We start from the raw sequence: 21,964 nt of genomic DNA, 5'->3' as shown, positions 1-21,964 counted from the left end.
GTTTTAGCTCCTTGGGTTCTATATTGATTTTATTAATGATCTTTCATATATATGCATATCTATACTAATAAAAGGGTAATATGCAAATTGGTCAGGATGTCTTCACAGTAATGAATGAACAGCAGGCTGCATGGGGTGACAAGACCGGCGGGGGGTTAGTGAGGGATGACCAAACGACTGAACATCAGGCTGCATGGGGCAACCAAGCCGGCAAGGGGGACAGTGAGGGGTGACCAGGCCAGCAGGGGGGGTAATGAGGGGCGACCAGGTCGACAGAGGGCAGTGAGGGGTGACCAGGCCGGTTGGGGGGGGGCAGTTGGGGGTGACCAGGTTGGCAGGGGGGGGCAGTGAGGGGCGACCAGGCCAGTGGGGGGGGGGCAGTGAGGGGCGACCAGGCCAGTGGAGGGGGGAAGTTGGGGGTGACCAGGCCGGCAGGTGGGGGGGAAATTGGGGCAATCAGGCTGGCGGGCAGAGGCAGTTAAGGGTGATCAGGCTGGAAGGGGGGACAGTTAGGGGTGATCAGGCAGGCAGGCAGGTGAACAGTTAGGAGCCAGCGGTCCTGGATTGAGAGAGGGATGTCCAATCGGGCCTAAAATGGCAGTCAGTCATCTCCTGAGGGGTCCCAGATTGGAGAGGGTGCAGGCTGAGCTGAGGGACACCCCCCCATACACAAATTCTGTGCACTGGGCCTCTAATTGGGTTATAAAACTCCCTATTTAACTTTGATTGTCACTCACAGGTTTTTCGATAGTTCTCATTTTCATTCACATTTAAGTAATGTGTATAGTAAGGATTTAGTTCCTTAACCAGTTAACTGCCACAGTATTTTTAATTTAATTAGAAAAGGTCCACTGCTCTCATCTATAGACACTTATGGTGTACAAATGGTTAACCCATGTTGATCAAGGGGGAAAAAATTTGGCCTATATATTTTCTGCTTTGGGAGAACTAATTACTAGGAAAAATATTTTTATCATTTCCTACTTTAACACCTGTGCCTTCACCTACCAATCATTATATCCACAGGGTTTAAGACTAGTATTCATCTTTGTGCAGCATAAAAGATGAAGTCTGAATTGAGACTACTCACACAGTTTTCCTGTTTCTTTTAAAAACTCATGCTGAATAATGAATGATGAGAAAAGCTTTCTTATGCACATTACACTCATTTCTTTTTTCATTACACATTTCTTGATTTATACAAAGGTAAACAACATAGTATAAATCCTTCCCATAAATAAGGTAATTATAAAAATTAGCATATCAATGATAAAAATGGACAACTTTTACTAAGCACTTAGTAGTGATATCGTTCTAATACTTTAAATTTATTCATTCATTGAATCCTCATAACAAACCAATAGATATACCATAATTATATTTAATATACATGAAATAAAACATATGAAATGCCACTAAAACCTATCAATAAAAAGTAAAAAAAAAATATATCTGGAAGGATTGACAACATTTTTATAACAGTGGTTAAAAACCTCCTAGTATGAGATTGGGATTAGGGTTAATGAAAAGGAACATAAAAGTTTATAAGGAAAAGATGTGGATAATTTCAGCAATTAAAATACATGTTTTAAAAGAAAAACACAAATCCAAAGATAAATTTTGGGTCATGCTACTCAGGGCATGTGAACATTTAGATGCAACCATAACATGAATAATAAAGCCATTTAAAAAGGTCATTGAGTATAAGTCATTAAAAATAAAAATCTACATTTGCTGAAATGGCAATCATATTTTTTGGCATGTTAAGAGCAGGTGAAGGTACAATATGCATACCATGACTACACTTTCTTTAAAGACGAAGTATGGTAGGATGTACTCTACCAACTTGAGAATAGTCATCTATAGTTACTCTGATTAAAATTAATATTTGCTTTTTGGTTTCTGGTTTTCTGTTTTATAAGAAAATATAAATTTGTGAGACAAAAATATTAACACTGATTTCAAAAACCAAGTTAAATTTCTATAAGAATTAAAAATACAAGATAACATAATTTAAGCACAGATATATAAATCAGAACAGAAAAAATAGCCCTGAAACACAAGCAAATATAAAGAATAATATAACATTAACACCAAGAAGGTAGGACAAAATAATGGGAAAGAAAAGAATTACTGAACATCTGCCATTAGTACAATAGAAGCATGGGTAAATGCCAATATAGGCTTTCATATATATATAAGGTAATTATGAAAATTAGCATTTGCATGAATAAAAACAAAGTGAAAGATGGTAACTCTCTAACATAATTTTTTGTTTAAAATATTAGGAAGAGCTTTAACTTTTATTATTCATCAGTATGAATTCCCTGATGACGAATGAGATCTGACCCACTACTAAATGCCTTCCCACATTCCCTACAGTTATAGGGCTTTTCGCCAGTATGAATTCTCAGATGTCGAGTAAGGTTTGAGCATTTATTAAAAGCCTTTCCACATTCATTACATTCATATGGTTTTTCATCTGTATGAATTCTCTGATGTTGAAAAAGTTGTGAGTTTTGAGTAAAGGCTTTCCCACATTCAAGACATTCAAAAGGTTTCTCACCAGCATGAATTCTCTGATGTTGTCGAAGTTGTGAACTCTGGGTAAAAGCCTTGCCACATTCCTTACAATCATAGGGTTTTTCCCCAGTGTGAATTCTCTGATGATTAGTAAGTGCTGAACCACTACTGAAGGCTTTGCCACATTCCTTACACTCATAGGGTTTTTCACCAGTATGAATTCTCTGATGCTGAACAAGCTTTGAGCTCTGAGTAAAAGCTTTGCCACATTCCTTACATTCATAGGGTTTCTCACCTGTATGAATTCTTGCATGTTGAAAAAGTTGTGAGCTCTTAGTAAAGGCTTTCCTACATACTTTACATTCATAGGGTTTTTCACCAGTGTGAATTCTCTGATGGTCAATAAGATTTGAGCAATAACTAAAGGCTTTCCCACATTCCTTACATTCATAGGGTTTCTTACCAGTATGAATTCTCTGATGTTGAGAAAGGTATGAGCTACAACTGAAGGCCTTTCCACATTCATTACATTCAAAGGGTTTTTCACCAGTATGAATTTTCAGATGTCGAGTAACATGTGAGCCACAGCTAAAGAATTTCCCACACTCCTTACATTCATAAGATTTTTCACCATTATGAATTCTTTGATGTTGAATAAATTGTGCATTCTGATTAAAGACTTTCCCACATTTCTTGCATTCATAAGGTTTCTCTTCATTATTAATTATTTGATGCAGAGTAAAGAATGTCTGTTGAATATATGTGGGCATATATCCGTTAGTAAATATTTCTTGGCTGAAATGACCATTCTGATATCCCAGTTGTCTTTCAAGGTGGCTGCCATATTCCAAAACATCTCTATAATGAGAATACTCAAGGCTATACTTTGTAAGTCCCATCATATCCCTCTGGCATGATTCTATTTCATAAACTTCCTTCTTTAGAGATAATAACTTGGTTTCACACATTGACTCCAGATCTGAAAGAAAATAAAATGGCAAATATTATTTCTGTCCCATTTGTTAAAAGTTAAATTTTTATAATAGAAATGGAAAAATTTAACTGAAGATATCTGGTAGTAAATGACATACAGTTCTCAAGTATATTTGTTTAATCTGAAAAATGGACTAGAAATGTATAGAAAGTACTGAGATATAGCCATCCACGTATCCCATGACATTTTAGTCAAATTTGGATCACATCTGAGTTGTGGTCCCATCCTATATAATAAAAGGGTAATATGCAAATTGACCAAACGGCAGAATGACCAGTCGCTATGACACACACTGACCACCAGGGGCAGACGCTCAATGTAGGAGCTGCCCCCTAGTGGTCAGTGCACTCCCATGGGGCAGCGCTAAGGATGTCCAACTGCTGGCTTAGGCTTGCTCCCCACGGGCCTAAGCCATCAGTCGGACATCCTCTGAGGGCTCCTGGACTGAGAGAGGGTGCAGGCCAGGCTGAGGGAGCCCCCACCCCAAGTGCAAAAATTTCATGCACCAGGCCTCTAGTAAATACATAATGGAACTGAAAAATTCCTATTGCCTAGTTACATCCTAGATGTTCTAAGGTTGTGCTGCAATACACTACTCACGTTTGTGGTGAAGCTGGTGTAAAAAACCTACTGCACTTCCAGCTGTATAAAAGTATAGCACACACAATGACAGTAGTAAGCTATGTCATCTAGGTTTGTGTAAGTACACTCTATGATGTTCACACAGTGATGAAATCACCAACAATACCTTTTTCAGAACGTATCCCTGTTGTTAAGTGGTGCATGACTGTACAATGCAGAAAGTGGGAAGAAGAGACTATGGACATAGAAAACTACAATCCTTCTCAAATACTCATATGAATCAGAATCATCTGTAAAGATTGGTAAATGTACAATGCTTGAGCATATGAAAAATAACTAGTTCTATATACATCTATATAAGCATGTGTGTATGTATATATGTATTATAAAAACTGGATAATTTTCTCACCTCCATTAAAGTCTCTTGAAAGGAATAAATCCATACAGTGGAAGATTCTTGGTTCTTGATATAATAAAAAAATAAATTTGGTATTTGCACCTGGTTCCTACCACAGAGCTTCAACAACTCTTGGAATTTCTTGTATGATAGAAGTATTTTTGTTATGGTAATGAAGTCAAACATAGTAGGTCCAAAGATAGCTTTGGGATAGACATTGGTCACCAGAAAGACCAAACATGTGATTAGAAGTTTAGAACTTTCATTTTCTCAACCTCTGGAGAAATAAGAGGAACCAGAAATTGAGTGGCCAATGACTCAATTAATCATGTGAATATAAATAAATCACAATAAAAATTCTGGACACTAAAGCTCATTGGAGCTTGCTACCTGAACACACTGAAATGCCAAAAGGGTGATACATTTTGACTCAATATTGAGAGAGGGTGTGGAACCTCTGCATCTGGAAGCCTACCACACCTTGGCCTAATATGTATCCTTTATAGTAAAACTGCAACTATTTTCCGAGTGCTGTGTCATTCTAGCAAATCATTAAAACTGTAAGGGTCATGGAAAGCCCCAACTTTATAGCCAGTTGGTCAGAAGTACGGGCGTTCTGAGGACCCCCTGAGACTTATAACTGGCATCTGAAGTAAAGGCAGTATTGTGTAGGGTTTTGCTGTTAATCTGTGGGGTTTATGTCAACTCTGGGTAGTTAGTGTTAGAATTAAATTGCTGCACACTCAGTTGGGGCAGAAACAATAGACTCCATAATAAAGGATATATTGGATGAAATATGAAAGAGATTACAGAGGGTAAGCCACATGAGGGAATAGCCTGAAATAAGTCTAAGGATTGAACTACTTTGATGTGAGTGGCAGATAGGGAAGACTCAGAATCTGTTATGTGCTAGGGATTAAGTGAAACTATTGTTTGCCTTAGAATTTTGTGATGCTTATTTTAGAAGAGAGTGCTCATGTACCACCTTTAGTGACTGAGAGGAGTGGCAGCTAAAGTTTAAGGCAGACAGAAAGAAAATGACAAAGTGGAAAACACTGCAATGGAAAGATGATAGGAACAAGAAGCAGAATGATAAGCTGAGTACCAACTCTGACACTTACTCATTATATGTTCCTAGGCAATTATTTAACCTTTCTAAATCCCCACTTCTTTATCTGTAAAGATAAAGAAATAGTTACTGGAAGGGTGATGAAATGTTTATAATTATCTCTTAATAAAGTGTTTAGTATTTGACAGGCATTATTATGAAAGAATTTCTTACCAAAAAGTAGAATTTTTAAGCTAATGAAATGATTTTAAGACATCAAAATGGAGCCTACTAGAAAATCTCTAGTGTAATCTTTTTTACTTCTACCTCTATATAACCTTTCAACAATTTTAAGCTCCAAAGTAACTTAAAAACTATCCTCTTCTATTTCCAGTACTAATGCCCTCTTCCAAACCAGAATTATCTCTTACTCAGACCACTAAAATAGCCTCCTAACCCAGTTTCCCCAGCAAGTTTCACACTCAGTAATCTATTCAAGAACCAAAAATGCACTTGGCTTGGCTTTCCACTACAAAAATCCATACTTCTCATAAGGTGTTAGAAGCTACCCATTGTCTTCACTATCAGAAAAGTGTAAATAAGGAATGAAGAAGGCTTGTAAACCTTGAGCTCTGGCAAGGGCCAGAGCTATGCACTGATTGTTTAGTCGAGACAATGGTGGCTCAAGCAATTTCCTGACCAAATAGCCTCAAAGTAAATCTTTACTAATATTTACTGACCTTTACGATAGTCTGTCTGTTACCGGAATTGCCTGCATGGCTAAGGGCAATATGTGTATACAAAACTGAATAAAAGGTTGGCAAGGCCTGGGCACCAGTGAAGACCTTCCACTTGTGTTGGACTCTCCGCCTGGCCCCCAATTTACAAATTATTATTTCTTGTCTTGTCTCATTTGCCCACGGCCCTTCTCCAGATCCCAAACCCTAAGCCCAACGGGATATGGCTTCTCATAGCCAGCAGAGGCTGAATAATGTGGTTCCTACCTGTCTCTCCAACCTCGACTCACATTTCACTCTTGCTTGCTTATGGGGCCCAGCAATACTGGCTTTCTTTCAGTTCTTCAAACACTCCAAGCTTTCCCCTCCTAGAAGGGCTTTCACAAGGGTTCTTCCCTCTTCCTGGAGGTTTCTTCTTTATTAACACATTGAATAGTAAGATATAGCAGTGAACCTAGTACTACAGTAGTTATGAAATAGTGATGAGCACAAATAATAATTCAATATGTTGATTTCCATTCATGTCAAAATCATGGAACTAATACTATTATGGTTTGCTGCATATACCATAATTGGAAGAAATACTAAGTTTCACTTAGAGTTTACTAAATATCAATATTTTTTTAATGTTTTTAGAGATGGAGGGAGAGAAAAACATTGATGTGAGAGACATTTATTGATTGCCTCCTGTACATGCCCCAACCAGGGGGCCGACCCTGCAATCTAGGTATGTGCCCTGACTGGGATTCAATCCCATGACCTTCTGGTGCATGAGATGACTCTCCAACCAACTGAACACTGGCCAGGGCAAGATGCATTTTTCTCCTTCTCATCTAAGTTAATTGACTCCCTAAATTCTATACAAAGAAATCCAAAATTAGCAATCTCTGAATTACAGTATTCCTTTAAAAACATGATGTCACTCCTCTGCTCAAATCACCTCATTCAGAATAAAATGGCTTTACACCTACCTCATTCAGAACAGAATTCAAAGTCCATACCTAAGTCCAAAAAATCCAAATCACCTGCAGGTACACCCTTTCTCCCACATGTACCTAGCACACCAATACCCCATACATCCTGCTACTTTGCTGATCTCCTTTCACACAATTGCCTCTTGCTCACACAATGGCAGAAGCCCAAATTCTGGAAGCTATACTGAAGACTATTACTTGGAGGGGAAGAGCAGTGCAGATATACACATGCATGTGCGCGCACACACACATCTTATTTTGGGGTTGGTAACAGAAAACATTTAGACAAGTCTAAGAGAATGAACTGAATCTTAAATATGGGTAAAAGTTTTCTTTGGAGGGGAAGTGAAGGAAACGTTCTACTTGAAATTAAGTGGTGTGTTAAAGAATAGTAATAAAAAGATTAGAAAGTGAGGGAAGAAATGAAACAGGTCATTTATAAACTCATGGTAAAAAAATCTTAGTTTTTCTCACAGGCCTCGTGTTTTGATGGGAGCTTCTAAGATAATATCTTGAAGACACTGTTTCTTTACTGATCAACTGAGTTATTACCTATAATGCCCTGCTTTGTTCAATCATTTCTTTCTTTTTTTTAAAAAAATATATTTTATTGCTTTTTTACAGAGAGGAAGGGAGAGGGATAGAGAGTTAGAAACATCGATGAGAGAGAAACATCGATCAGCTGCCTCCCGCACACCTCCTACCGGGGATGTGCCTGCAACCAAGGTAAATGCCCTTGACTGGAATCGAACCCAGGACCCTTCAATCCGCAGGCCAACGCTCTATCCACTGAGCCAAACCAGCCAGGGCTGTTTAATCATTTCTTACTTACCTGAACACAGGCCTCTTGTCAGTTCTCTGCCAACCATCCAGGGCTCTTTCCCTTGTTCCAATAAGGAGATAACATGAGGCTTAGGTATGTAAAGTCCTGCTCACAAGAAAAGATATGAAACATGGTTATGCTATGGGTAAATCAGATCCATGTAAGATCCAGTCCCTTGATGATAAAAAAAGAGATGTCCCTGCAGGAAGAGCCAAAGAAAAAAGATGAAGCTTCAGCCATAGCCAATTGGAACTTTCAGTTTCCTGTTCTTCCTTTTCATTTCAGTTCCAACCATTTATTTGGGAATAGAGAGCAAGAATTCAGCTAGTAACTCAAAAAGCAGCTAAGAAATTCACTGTGGAAGAAAACAGACATTCCAGAAGAGAACTCTAAATTACTGGTATAAATGACATTACCCACTGATAGCAGATTGCTGTAGTTCTCCAGCATTACATCTCTGTACAAGTCCCTCTGAGCTGGCTCCAGGCATTCCCACTCCTCCTGAGAGAAATCTATAGCCACATCCCTGAATATCATTGATTCCTGAAACAATAAACACATGTATACTTGTGTAATAAAAGAAACACTTCAGACTACTGTACTTATAATGTAGGGTAAAGAAAATAAGCTATTATACTAGTGTCACTGAGAACCAGAATCTTTGGATCTCAGAAACAGAAGTAAGAGTAACATGTGTATTTAACATTAAAAAACAAACAAACGACATCAAAATTACAACAAAACTACAGAACAACCATCATTCAGAACTGTCTGAAACCTAGTAGAATGGAAATCCTACAACTAGGGACTTAAAGAAAAAGCCATATCAAGACTTGTAGGAGAGGCAGAGATCAGTAATGGGCTGGACCCACAACCACATGGGGTGAATACAAATCAGAAGAGATATCTCAGCTGCAGAGGTTCCTCCTAAAAAGTAAGGGGTCCCAGACTCACATGAGCCTCCCACCCACCCCCAGCCCAGGGTTCCAGTGTCAGGAAGAGAACTCCCCATAACTCTGGCTGTAAAAAACAGCCAGGTTTGAGGCTGCATGAGAAGGATGGCTGTTGGAGTCCCAGGCAGTTCCTCTTAAAGGGCCCATGCACAGACTTACTGGAACTCCCTCCCTCTGAGCTCTAGTGCTGGGGCAGCAGCTTGAAAGAGGCACCAAGGACAAATAGGGAGGAACTAAATTGTCTGGTATCAGGTGCAATAGGTGGGGGGGAGGGCAGCTTTCTGCCAGACAAAAGTGTTGGCAGAATCTATTGCTTATTTGTTGAGCCCTCCCCCCGAAAAGCAGGCAGGTGGGTGCCATATCTGAGTCTCCATCAACCTGCTCACATTTGTTCACCTTGCCCTAGTGATGCCCATGACTATGCCCCACCCAACTTGCGGGCACATGCAAGTTGTTTCCAGTGGCTTTTACATAGGAATGGCCTGTCTTGGCTCATGCTTCAGACTTTCCTAAAATCTCTCAAATGAGCAGCATCTGACCTTAGTGTTCTCTGTACCTCTTGCTAAGTGGCCCAGGCACAGCACTAGCAGCAGCTGGCCTTGGTTCATATCATGGCCTCACATGGGCACTTCCAAACCCAGCACAAGTAGCAGCCACCTACATATTACTTTGTAGCTCATTCTAGATGGCCCCAGACAGAACACAGGCAATGGCCAATCTTGACCTGGACTTCCAGGGAGGCCCAGAAGTAGAGTACCCAGTGGACAGTTTCAGACCACAATGAAGCACCACCCAATCACCTCCAGAAGGGTCACACTCAAGGGGCAGACTTGGGGCACCAGAGCCCCACTGAAGTAAGTCTTGCTCTGTGTCGGGCCCCTGCACAGCTGATCCTCCAAGATGGTCAGTGCTTATTGCCACTGCTTGCAGCCAATTGGCCTGAGGGTAAATCCCTCCCATTGATATGCTAACAACAATCAAGGCTCAACTACAACATGAGGGTATACACAGCCCACATGGAGAGAGGCACACCTGGAGTGCCCGGCTTGGGTGACAGAAGAGGGTGTGCCACTGAACCCTACAGGGTATCTACTACATTAGGCCACTCTACCAAGCCCAAGAGACACAACAGCTCTACCTAACACATAGAAACAAACACAGGGAGGCTGCCAAAATGAAGACTCAAAGAAACATATCCCAAATGAAAGAATAGAACAGAATACCAGAAAAAGAACTAAACAAAATGGAGACAAGAAATCTACTAGAAGTAGAGTTCAAAAAACTGGTTATAAGGATGCTCAATGACCTTAGTGAGAACTTCAAAACTGTAAAAAAGAACCAAACGGAAATGAAGGATACACTAACTGAAATGAATAATTTACAGGGAATCAATAGTAGAGTAGATGAAGACAAGAATCAAATCAGCAATTTGGAATATAAGGAAGCAGAAAACATCCAATCAGAACACCAAAAACAACAATAAAACAAAACAAAACAAAAAAACCCACACAACACACACACACACACACACACACACACACACACACACACACACAAACAAAACAAAACAAAAAAGGAGACAGTATAAGGAGCCTCTGGAACAACTTCAAGCATACCAACATTCACATCATGGGAATGCTGGAAGGAGAAGAGAGAGAACAAAAATTTAAAAAACCTATTTGAAAAACATAATTACAGAAAAGTTCCCTAACCTGGTGAAGAAAATAAACATATAGGTCCAGGAAGCACAGAGTCCCAAACAAGATGAACCCATAGAGGCCCACACTAAGACACATCATAATAAAATGCAATGGCTAAAGACAGAGAAAATTTTAGAAGCACCAAGAGAAAAGCAGTCAGTTATTTTAAAGAGAGTTCCCAGGGAGATATCTGTAATATTATCAACAATAAAAGTATATTAAAAATAAATAAATAAATAAATAATAAAATAAATTAGAGAGAAAGAGCTAGCAAGAGAGAGTGCAAGCGCTCCCATAAGACTGTCAGCTGATTTCTCAACAGAAACTGTGCAGACCAGAAGTGACTTGCAAGAAATACTCAAAGTGATGAAAAGCAAGGACCCATGCAACCAAAATTACTCACATTCCATGTATCATTTAGAATCAAAGGATAGATAAAGAGCTTCCCAGAAAAGAAAAAGCTAAAGGAGTTCATAAACATCAAACCAGTATTATATGAAACTAGTGGCCTGGTGCATGAAATTCGTGCATGGGTGGGGGGGTGCCCCACAGCCTGACCTGCACCCTCTCCAATCTGGGACCCCTCGGGGGATGTCCGACTGCTGGTTTAGGCCTGATCCCTGTGGGCCCAAACCAGCAGTTGGACATCCCTCTCGTAATTTGGGACCGCTGGCTCCTAACTGCTCAACTGCCTGCCTGCCTGATCATGCGAAACCACTCGCCTGCCTGCCTAATCGTCCTTAACCACTCGCCTGCCTGCCTGATCACCTCTAACTGCTCACCTGCCTGCCTGATAGCTCCTAACCACCTTTGCCTGCCTGATTGCCCCTAACCACTCTGCCTGCCAGCCTGCTCGCTCTCAACTGCCACCCCCCAGCAGCCTGCTCACCCTCAACTGCCCCCCCCGTGCTGGCCTGCTCACCCCAACTGCACCCCCCATGCTGGCCTGCTCATCCCCAACTGCCCCCCAGTGCCAGCCTGATCGCCCCCAACTGCCCCACACTGCTGGCCTGCTCGCCCCCAACTGCCCCCCCTGCCACTCTGCTCATCCCCAACTGCCCCCCACTGCCGGCCTGCTCACCCCCAACTGCCCTCCCCTCCTGACCTGATCACCTCTAACCAACTCTGCCTCAGCCCCACCACCATGGCTTTGTCTGGAAGGTCTCCTGGTCTAATTAGCATATTACGCTTTTATTAGTATACTAGAGGCCCGATGCATGAAGATTCGTGCAAGAATGGGTCTTCCTTCCCCTGGCTGTTGGCACTGCCTTCGCTCCAGCCCAGAGCCGCTTTTTCACCTTCCAGAGGCCTGGAATGGCTGGGGCGGTGCAGAACGCCTGCGTTGTTGCCATGGCAATGATGCAAGCGTCCCACCCCACTCCTGGCCACTCAGTGCCTGCATGTGCAAATTAACCCGCCATCTTTTGGGTTAATTTGCATACTCACTCCTGATTGGCTGGTGGGCATCGCGAAGGTACGGTCAATTTGCATCTTACTCTTTTATTAGTGTAGATATATATATATTTCAGAGAGGAAGGGAGAGGGGGAGAGAGAAACATCAATGATGAGAATCATGGATTGGCTGCCTCCTGTACGACCCCTACTGGGGATTGAGCCCACAACCCAGGCACGTGCCCTTGACCAGAATTGAACTCGGGACCCTGCAGTCTGCACGCTGATGCTCTATCCACTGAGCAAAACCAGCCAGGGCATCACCAGTCACTTTTAGAATGTTGTATTGCTTCTAGAAGAAACCCCATGCCACCTTCCTCATCTAGCTGCCTGCCCCACCTAGCCATCTGCACACTGCTATTTCATGGGAATGGGACCATATACAATGGGCGTTTTGTGACCAGCTGCCTCACTTGGGTGTATACCTCAGAGTGGCGGGTTGCAGAGTCCTATGTGACTGATATTAATCATTTGAGGAGCGGCTGCACCATTTCCATTCTGACAGCAGTGTGTGAGGGTTCAGATTTGTCCACATCCTTGCCAACACTTGCTATCATGTAACTTTTGGTTCTAGCTTCCAAGGTGACCTCGGAGTCCCGCCGAAGCATTGCTCTCTAGAGCAACAATCTATGCTTTTCAATTCAGTTTTAAAAGTGGAAGTTGTTTAAAATGTCTGCACAAACATCCCTATTGGTAAGTTCTTGCTGCTCAGGGTCCGCTGTGACACAGCTTGCAGGGGCTAAGTCTGTCCCAGGCCAACCTCACCCCCCTGCTGCTTGGTCCTGTCTGGTACTGGTGAGGGCCCTGGGAGGGTGCAGGGCTGGCCACAGGCTATGTTGGGTTTTGGGAGCCGAAGAAGGAAGAGCGAGGTTCAGGAGCAGCTTTGGGGCTGTGCTTGTCATGGTGACTGTGCTGCTCCCTGCAGGCCGAAGTGAACGGTGCTGGGGGAGGTGAGCAGGGGAGCCCTCTCTGAATGAAGCCGTCGGAGTCAAGGAGCTCCTGGGTGCCCATCTGCGGGCTCCACTGCACCCACTGTCCTGGCTTCTACGCCTCAGAAGGCAAAGGTCCGATTAGCAAAAATGAAAACTTTAAAGAGGTGATGTGGGCTCTGCCTCAGAGTGGCTCAGACACGGTTCACGGTCCCACGTGGGACTGCAGACACAAGTGGGTGTGGGCAGAGGCCACGTGGGCCTGGCATGGCCCTCTGGCAGGACCCAAGTGCAGGGATGAGCCAGAGCTTCCTTGGGAGAGAAAGTTCACAGGGCTGAAGGCTCCCTCTTCAAACACTGATCACTGGTCATGGTCTGGCCCCCAACTCCCACCCACAGGACCCTCCTCACGGAGTAAAGGGTGCCAGGCAAGGCCTCTTCCTGGCCGTCCCCATGGACTCGTTATTTAAAGAGAGCTCTCCTGAGTCTGTGGGGGCAGACTGTGGGGCTCCCTGCTGGGCAGTGCAGCCACAGCTGCAGCCCTGATGCCAGGCTCTGGGCTCAGAGCTGGGGTCCCCAGTGCTGCAGCCCCCTGATCTGCAGCCCTCCCATCTGCAGCTCCCCTGATCTGCAGTCCCCCCATCTGCAGCCCCCTGGTCCGCAGCCCCCCCATCTGCAGCCTCCCTGGTCCATAGCCCACTTGATCTGCAGCTCCCCCCAATCTGCAGCCCCCTGTATAGTGACTGGGCTTGTTGTGAATGTGTCACTATTCCAGGCCTGAGGGTGTGCTGGTGCACTGGGGCTGGTGGTGCTGGGAGCCTGCGGCTGCTCAGGTCCCTGCTGTTCAGTTGTCGCGTTAAGGCGTCCAGGCTAATTTGTATATTTCTCTAATATATATATAGATGATAAAGGGTTTTCTTTAAAAAGAGGGAAAAATACAATGAAATGGCAAAAAATATATATTTATCAATAATTGAATCTAAAAAACAAAATAAATGAACAAGCAGAATAGAAACACTCAGATACAGAGAACATTCTGATGTTTGCCAGAAGGAATGAGATTAGGGAGATGGGTGAAAAAAGTGTAACAAATTCATTGTTACAGAGTCGTCATGGGGATCTAAAGTACAGTATAGGGAATATAGACAATAATATTCAAATACCTATGTATTGTGTCAGGGGGTTATGAGATTTATCAAGATGATCACTTAATAAGTTATATAATGTCTAATCACTAGGGTGCATACCTTAAACTAATATAATATTGCATGGTAATTGTAATTAAACAATAAAAAATGACAAATAAAATATTAAATTAAAATAAATGTTAAACAATTAAAACAAACCATTTCCTGACTTGGCCCATCAAAAATAGTATGGAAATACCTCAAAAAACTAAATATATATATATATGCCTAATGATCCAGCAATTCCATGTCTGTGTATTTATCCAAAGAAAACAAAAACACTACTAGTAATTCAAAAAGATATATGCACCCCTGTGTTCATTGTAGCATTATTTACAATAGCCAAGATGAATGGATAAAGAAAATTTTATGTGTGTGCATCTATCTACATCTATATCTCTATACCTCTCTATCTCTCTATCTCTATCTATAATAATAAAAGCATAAAATGCTAATTAGACCGGACAGACAAACGACCTTCTGGACGTCATTCTGGACGTCCTTCTGGATGAAGCCGCCATGGCGGGGGTTGAGGCAGAGGCGGTTAGGGGTGATCAGGCAGGCAGGTGAGCAGTTAGGGGCAATCAGGCAGGCAGGTGAGCAGTTAGGGGTGATCAGGCAGGCAGGCGAGCGGTTAGGAGCCAGCAGTCCTGGATTGCGAAAGGGTTGTCCGACTGCCAGTTTAGGCCCGATCCCTCAGGGGGCAGTTGGACATGTCCTGGCAGTCGGACATCCCCCAAGGGGTCCCGGATTGCGAGAGGGTGCAGGTCGGGCTGAGGGACCCCCCCCCCCGCCCCCATGCACAAATTTCGTGTACTAAAACTCTAGTCTCTCTCTCTCTCTCTCTCTCTCTCTCTCTCTCTCTCTATATATATATATATATATATATATATATATAAGCCTAAGCAACCATTATGACTGAACGACCAGTCAACCAGTTGCTATGATGCACACTGACCACCAGGGGGCAGACGCTCAATGCAGGAGCTGCCCCCTCGTGGTCAGTGAGCTCCCACAGCCAACCTACCACAGCTGGCCCACCTCCCTCAGTCCCTCCCCCCGGCCGGCAAGCCTACCTCCCGTGATCCCTCCCCTAGCTGTCCCTCCCCCTGGCTGGCAGGCCCCATTCGGGATTGGGCAAGATGGCCCTGATCGGCCCTGATCTCTGGCCAGGCCTAGGGACCTCATCCGTGCACGAATTTGTGCACTGGGCATCTAGCATAATAGAATATTACACAGCATTAAAAATTTGCAACAACATGGATGGATCTAGAGCAGTGGTCACCAACCTTTCAGACCTCACAGACCACCTGTTGGCGACTGCTGCTCCAAATGTTTCCTAAACCAGTGGTCGCCAATCTTTTGGACCTCACAGACCACCCGATCTAGAGTATTATAATAAGTGATATATGTCAGGCAGAGAAAGACAGTACAGGTTTCACTTATAGTATGTGGACTCTAAGAACAAACAAACAAAGTAAGCAAAAACAGATTCACATAAGACCAAAGGGATGGTTACCAGAAGGAAGGAGGCAGGGAAATAGTTGAAAAATAGAAGGGGATTATAGTCAATAACATTGTGATAAGTTTACATGGTGACAGATAATTACTAGAAAAGTGGTAAGGTATAAAAATTTTGAATCACTATGTTGTACACATGAAACTAATGTAACCAAAATAATACTGTTTACCAACTATACTTAATTTTTTTTAAAAGTTAAAAAGGCCTAGACAGTAGCAATGAACAATATAAATAAAAAGAACCAGGGCTCTTTTGGAAAAAAGATAATTTCAGGATTCAGTAAAAAATTAAAAGATGAGTTTAAATATTCTGTTATGTCAGAAATCAAGAGAGCTACCAAAAACTATTAGAATCAGGAATACTCCAAGATAGCTGCAGAGCAGCTGGAAACTGTGTCCACTTGTTCCCTGCCCCTAACAAGATTTCCAACTAAATTAGAGAGCAGTCAACTTAAAAACCCAATGGAAGTATAGCTGATCTGAAATATTCTAACCAAGGAGCATAGAAGAAGCCAGATAGAGACTGGTAAGAGGAGTGCAGACACAGAAATAGAGAGCCCCCTCACACAGGTGCAGAAGCTGAGAAATTGGAGGGATACCACGACTGCAAAACTCCCTCCCCCTAGCAGATCCCCATGCAGGGATCCTCAACTCAGAGCAAAAATGACGGGAAGAGGATCCCATATAGCAATTGACAGTGGGAATCAGTGGAGATTCTGTCTGCCTGGGAGGTTCAAACACTATCCCATCCTAAGGAAGGAACACTCCCAATGTTGCAGCACCAGCCCTGGGAGTTCATTCTGGATTCTAATTGCTGGAGAGGCCACACTGCTGTACTCATGTCCTGCAGAGGGGTCTGCTGGCTACACCCAGCAGTGACTTCGAGGGTCCCTCTATTCTCTGAAAAGACTTAGGGCACAAGTCAGTGACTATAGTATGTGGCTGAGAGAAATGGTCACTCCTATCTCCAGCACAGGGTCGTCAACCCTCCCCCAAACCTGCTGCTTGGCCTGCACCATCCTGCTGGCTTTGGAGAAATAGGGGAGCTGGACTTTCAGCCCTTTCTGCTGAGTTAGGAGCCCAAGAAGAGCTGGGAATTTTGACCCCATCCTGATGAGAGAGATCAGAGTGCCATGCAAGGCTGATTTTTGGCCCCCTCCTGCTTAGTTTGGTGGCACAAGGGTGCTGATGAGCTGTGCAGAGCTGGGATTTCTGGGCTGTGTCTCCAGGTGAGGCTTCTTTCTGGGAGCCAGATGGGCAAATGCTATGCTCTGTAGCTATACTTCCAGAAGGTAAATCTGAGCTCCCTTGAAAGTTCAGCCTGCGTTGTCCTGGGAAGGAAAGGGGGCTTCCCTTCTATAGGTTGTGGGCATTATCCCCAATGGAAGACTATTTGTTTTTTTTTTTTTTTTTTTTTTTTAAATATATTTTATTGATTTTTTACAGAGAGGAAGGGAGAGGGATAGAGAGTTAGAAACATCGATGAGAGAGAAACATCGATCAGCCGCCTCCTGCACACCCCCTACTGGGGACATGCCCTTGACCGGAATCGAACCTGGGACCTTTCAGTCCGCAGGCCGACGCTCTATCCACTGAGCCAAACCAGTTTCGGCTGGAAGACTATTTGGATAAGCCCTGCCAAGTCTCAGGAACCCCTGCTAGGCACAGTTAAATGGGGAAAATGATAGTGGCCCAAAGTGTGAAACCTCCATGGGTAGTATTTGGGATGAGGAAAAAGTGCTTAGCCTCCTCCTGCAGGCTGGACCAGCATCATCCTTAATGGGAGACTCTTTTGATTTATCCCCCTAATCCCCAGAGTGGCTGAACTTACTACTGCAGAAGAACTGCTGGCTGTACCCAACCTGAACTTGCAGCAAGCCCACTAAGGATAACCAGAGTTGGAGACAAAGGAGTTTGGCTATGAAGCAGGAACTAATTTCCCCTCACTGAGTGCCTGACTCTGTGATCCCAAGGCAACCTCAGAAGGGAGGTGGAGTAGCTGACATGTGGAGGTGAACCTCAGAGAGCCTCTGTCCGTTCACAGATCTGCCCCAAGTTCTAAGCTTAAAGCCAATCCTTTTACACAGATTGACCTCTCCCACACACACTTAGGTCCAGTAGACACTGACACAAACAGTGAAAAGCATGGTAACAACAGACAGGTAGCCCAAGGCCAGTTACATACAGACATTTGACAGCAACCTGCACTTGAACATTGTGATTGAGGTTTATCCATATAGTCTGAAGGGTTAACTCCAACCATAAAAGAACCAACAGGAATAAAGCCTCAACTACAACAGGAGGTGCACATAACCTGAAAGAAACATTACTAGAGCACAGAACTCAGGTGACTGGAAAGACTGTGCCACTGAGCCCAACAAGACTTCTTGAGACTGTACCTTTCCAACACTTACACACATGGTCAGAGTTGAGCTTTACAGTCAGTCAGCCAGAGGGTCATACTACTCAAGAATGGGCCAACAGCAATAAAGACCCAATTACAACAGGACGCACATAACCCACACAAAGTACATTCCTAGAGCACCCAGCTCAGGAGATCAAGGTGACTGCACCACTGCATCCCACAAGACACCTACTACATCTGGCCAACCTGAACACTCGTAGTCACAGAAGATCTATCTAATACATAGGGAAAAAAACAAAAACACAGAGACCAAAATGGGGAGAAAAAGAAACAAGATCCAAATGAAAGAATAGAAGAGCTATCCAAAAAAAAAGAACTAATGATATGGAGGCAAGCAAATTATCAGATACAGAGTTAAAAGTAATAGTTATAAGGTAGCTCAAGGAACTTACTGAGAACTACAACAGCATGAAAAAGAACATAGAAACCATGGAAAATAACCATGAGGAATGAAGAATGGCATCAAGACTACATACACTACAAGGAATAAAAAGTAGGTTAGATGAAGTAGTGGATCAAATCAGCAATATGGAAGAGTAGGAAGAAAAAATACTCAATAAGAGCAGAAAAAAAAAGAATTAAAAAACTTGAGGATAGTTTAAGGATACTTTGGAACAACATGAAATGTAACAACATCACACCATAGGGGTACCAGAAGGAGAAAAAAGTGAGCAAGGGGTTGGCCTGTGGACTGAAGGGTCCCAGGTTCAATTCCGGTGAACTGCACATATCTTGGTTGCAGGTTCAATCCCCAGTCTTGGTGAGGGTGTGTGTGGGAAGCAACCAATCGATGCGTCTCTCTCATATCAATGTTTCTCTCTCTCTGTCCCTCCCTCTCCCTTCCATTCTCTCTAAAAATCAATGGAAAAATATCCTCAGGTGAGGGTTAAAAAAAGAAGAAAGGAGCAAGGGATAGAGAAGCTGTTTGAAGAAATAATGACAGAAAACTTCCCTAACCTGGTAAAGGAAAAAATTCACACAAATTCAGGAAGCACAGAGAATCCCAATCAACATTAACCCAAAAGACTCACACCAAGACAACTCATAATTAAAATGAAAAATATTAAAGACAAAGAGAATCTTAAAGGCAGCAAGAGAGAGAGAGTTACTTACAAGGAAGTTCCAATAAGGTTGTCAGCTGATTTCTCAACAGAAATACTTTGGGCCAGGAGGGATTATCATAAAATATTCAAAGCAATAAAAAGGAAGGATCATGACTATTCTATCCAGCAAGGCTATCATTTAAATGGAAGGAGAAATAAAGAGCTTCTCAGACTGTACAATGCTAAAGGAGTTCATTACCACCCAACCATCACTGCAAGAAATGTTAAAGGTTCAAACAGGTTGCTTTAAAAACAATATTAGAGAAACATAGGTATAAAGAAAAAATTGCAATAAATAAGTAACTATCAATAATGACCTCAAATGTAAATGGATCAAATGCTCCATTCAAAAGACATAAGGTATTTGAATGGATAAAAAAAAACATAACCCATATATATGAACCATATCTATGAGAGACTCATTTCAGAACAAAAGATTCACATAGGCTGAAAGTGAATGGATGGAAAAAAAATACGATGCAAATAGAAATGAAATAAAAGCTATGGCAGCAATACTTATATATGATAAACTAGACTGTAAAACACATGCCATAACAAGAGACAAAGAATACAGGTAATACTAAAGGGATTGGCCTAACAAGAAGATATAACCCTTATAGCATATTTTCACCCAATATAGGAACACCAAAATATATAAAATAATTCTTGGTGGACATTAATAGAGAGATCAATAGCAATACAGTCCTATTATGAGAATTTAATACCACTGTCTTCACAGTATAGATCTTCCTGAAAAAAATAAAATAAAATAAAGTCAACAATGAAACAGTGACCTTAAATGACACCCTAAATCAGATGGATATAATTGATATTTACATAACATTTAATCCCAAAGAAGCAGAATATATGTTCTTCTCAAGTGTGCAATGACATTCTCAAAAATAGACCATATCTTAGGACACAAAATAAGTCTTAACAAGTTCAAGGAGCTTTGAATCATGTCAAGCATTCTCCTGGGTCACAATGACATAAAACTAGAAATCAACTATAATAAAATAAAATAAAAAACACTCAAAAAAACACTTAAACACATGGAGGTTAAACAATGAATGAGTTACCAATGAAATCAAAGAAGAAATAAAAAATTACCTGGAAACAAATTAAAGTGAACACTCAACAACCCATAATCTATGGGACACAGTGAAAGTAGTCCTGAGAAGAAAGTTCATAGCATTACAGAACTATCTCAAGAGGCAAAAAACAACAACAACAACCCCAAAACCTCAAATAAATAATCTAACATTGTACCTAAAAGAACTAGAAAAAGAACAGCAAGAAAAGCCCAGAAAAAGTAAAGGGGGGAGGAGAGGAATAATAAACATCAGAGAAGAAATAAATGACATAGAAACTAAAAAGAAAAAAAATATTAAAGATCAATAAAACAGTTGCTTTTTTGAAAATGTAAACAAGATTGATGAATCTTTAACCAGACTCATCAAGAAAAAAAGAGAGCGAACCCAAATATATGAAATGAGAAATGAAGGAGAGGTAACAACTAACATCACAGAAATACAAAGGATTGTAATAATATCTATGAACAATTAAACTACATTGGTTCTCAAAGGTCTCCATCTTGAACAAGTCACTTCTCAACCTGACAACCTTTCATACTAACACCTGTATGATCAGACACGTCTCTCAGGTGACAAAGGAGAGAATGAATACGCTGTTCACATTTCAGGAAATTGTGCTGTGAATATTTTTGTGATTTTTTTGCTTTAGTTGCTGCTTATCATTATTATTAAATTTTCATTTTTTTTTACCGTGCATTTCATTTCCTTTATGTTAAATTTTCATTTACATTCCATGCCCTTTTTTGTTTTTAAAGTGTTTATTTATAGATTATACAGTACATGTACTGTGTATAAGAAAGTTTAAACCCTAGCTGATTTGGCTCAGTGGATAGAGCGTCGGCCTGCGAACTGAAGGGTTCCGGGTTCGATTCAGGTCAAGGGCATGTACCTCGGTTGCAACCAATTGATGTATCTCTCTCACATCAATGTTTCTCTCTCTGTGTCTCTCCCCCTCCCTTCCACTCTCCCTAGAAATCAATGGAAAAATATCCAGGGGTAAGGATTTAAAAAAAAGAAAGGTTAAAATAGGGAATCACCAGGGGTCTGGAACAAATTAATTCAATTTACGTTATTTCTGATGGGAGAAACTGCTTTGGTTTTCGAAAAACCTTTTGGAACAAATTAAGTTCGAGAACTGAGTTTCCACTGCATATGCCAACAAATTGTATAGCTTGGGTGAAATGAACAAATGCCTTGAAACATACACACACTTTTCTAAAATTGAATCAGAAAGAATCAGAAAACCTGAATAGACTGATAAAAACTAATGTTATCAAAGCAGTAATAAAAAAAAAACTTACAGCAAACAAAAGTCCTGGACTAGATGGCTTCACAGGTGAGTTTTACCAAACATTCAATGAAGAACTAACACAAGGGTGGGCAAACTTTTTGACTCGAGGGCCACAATGGGTTCTTAAACTGGACCGGAGGGCCGGAACAAAAGCATGGATGGAGTGTTTGTGTGAACTAATATAAATTCAAAGTAAACATCATTACATAAAAGGGTACGGTCTTTTTTTTT

The 21,964-nt window shown here is 41.8% G+C and overlaps 1 protein-coding gene across 21 annotated transcripts in view; it reads right to left on the bottom strand.

The window, feature by feature from the left end:
* Positions 1-340: 340 nt before the first annotated feature.
* Positions 341-21,964, bottom strand: part of ZNF383 (zinc finger protein 383) — a 68,799-nt gene continuing 47,175 nt past the window's right edge. For 18 of the 21 annotated variants that reach the window (XM_080644817.1, XM_080644835.1, XM_080644836.1 and 15 more), the window contains 3 exons: positions 8,495-8,621; positions 8,088-8,183; positions 341-3,502 (listed from right to left, as the gene is read on the bottom strand). In XM_080644817.1, the coding sequence (XP_080500943.1) occupies positions 2,307-3,502; positions 8,088-8,183; positions 8,495-8,621 (1,419 nt within the window). In that variant the 3' untranslated portion in view covers positions 341-2,306. The remainder of the gene's footprint in view (positions 3,503-8,087; positions 8,184-8,494; positions 8,622-21,964) is intronic. The other 3 variants (XM_080644826.1, XM_080644827.1, XM_080644829.1) reach the window with 1 other exon arrangement.

Source organism: Plecotus auritus, assembly GCF_963455305.1.
Source record: "Plecotus auritus genome assembly, chromosome: 10".
Taxonomy (NCBI): domain Eukaryota; kingdom Metazoa; phylum Chordata; class Mammalia; order Chiroptera; family Vespertilionidae; genus Plecotus; species Plecotus auritus.
The sequence above is the reverse complement of the archived record's forward strand: the minus strand, read 5'-3'. Positions and strand labels throughout refer to the sequence as shown.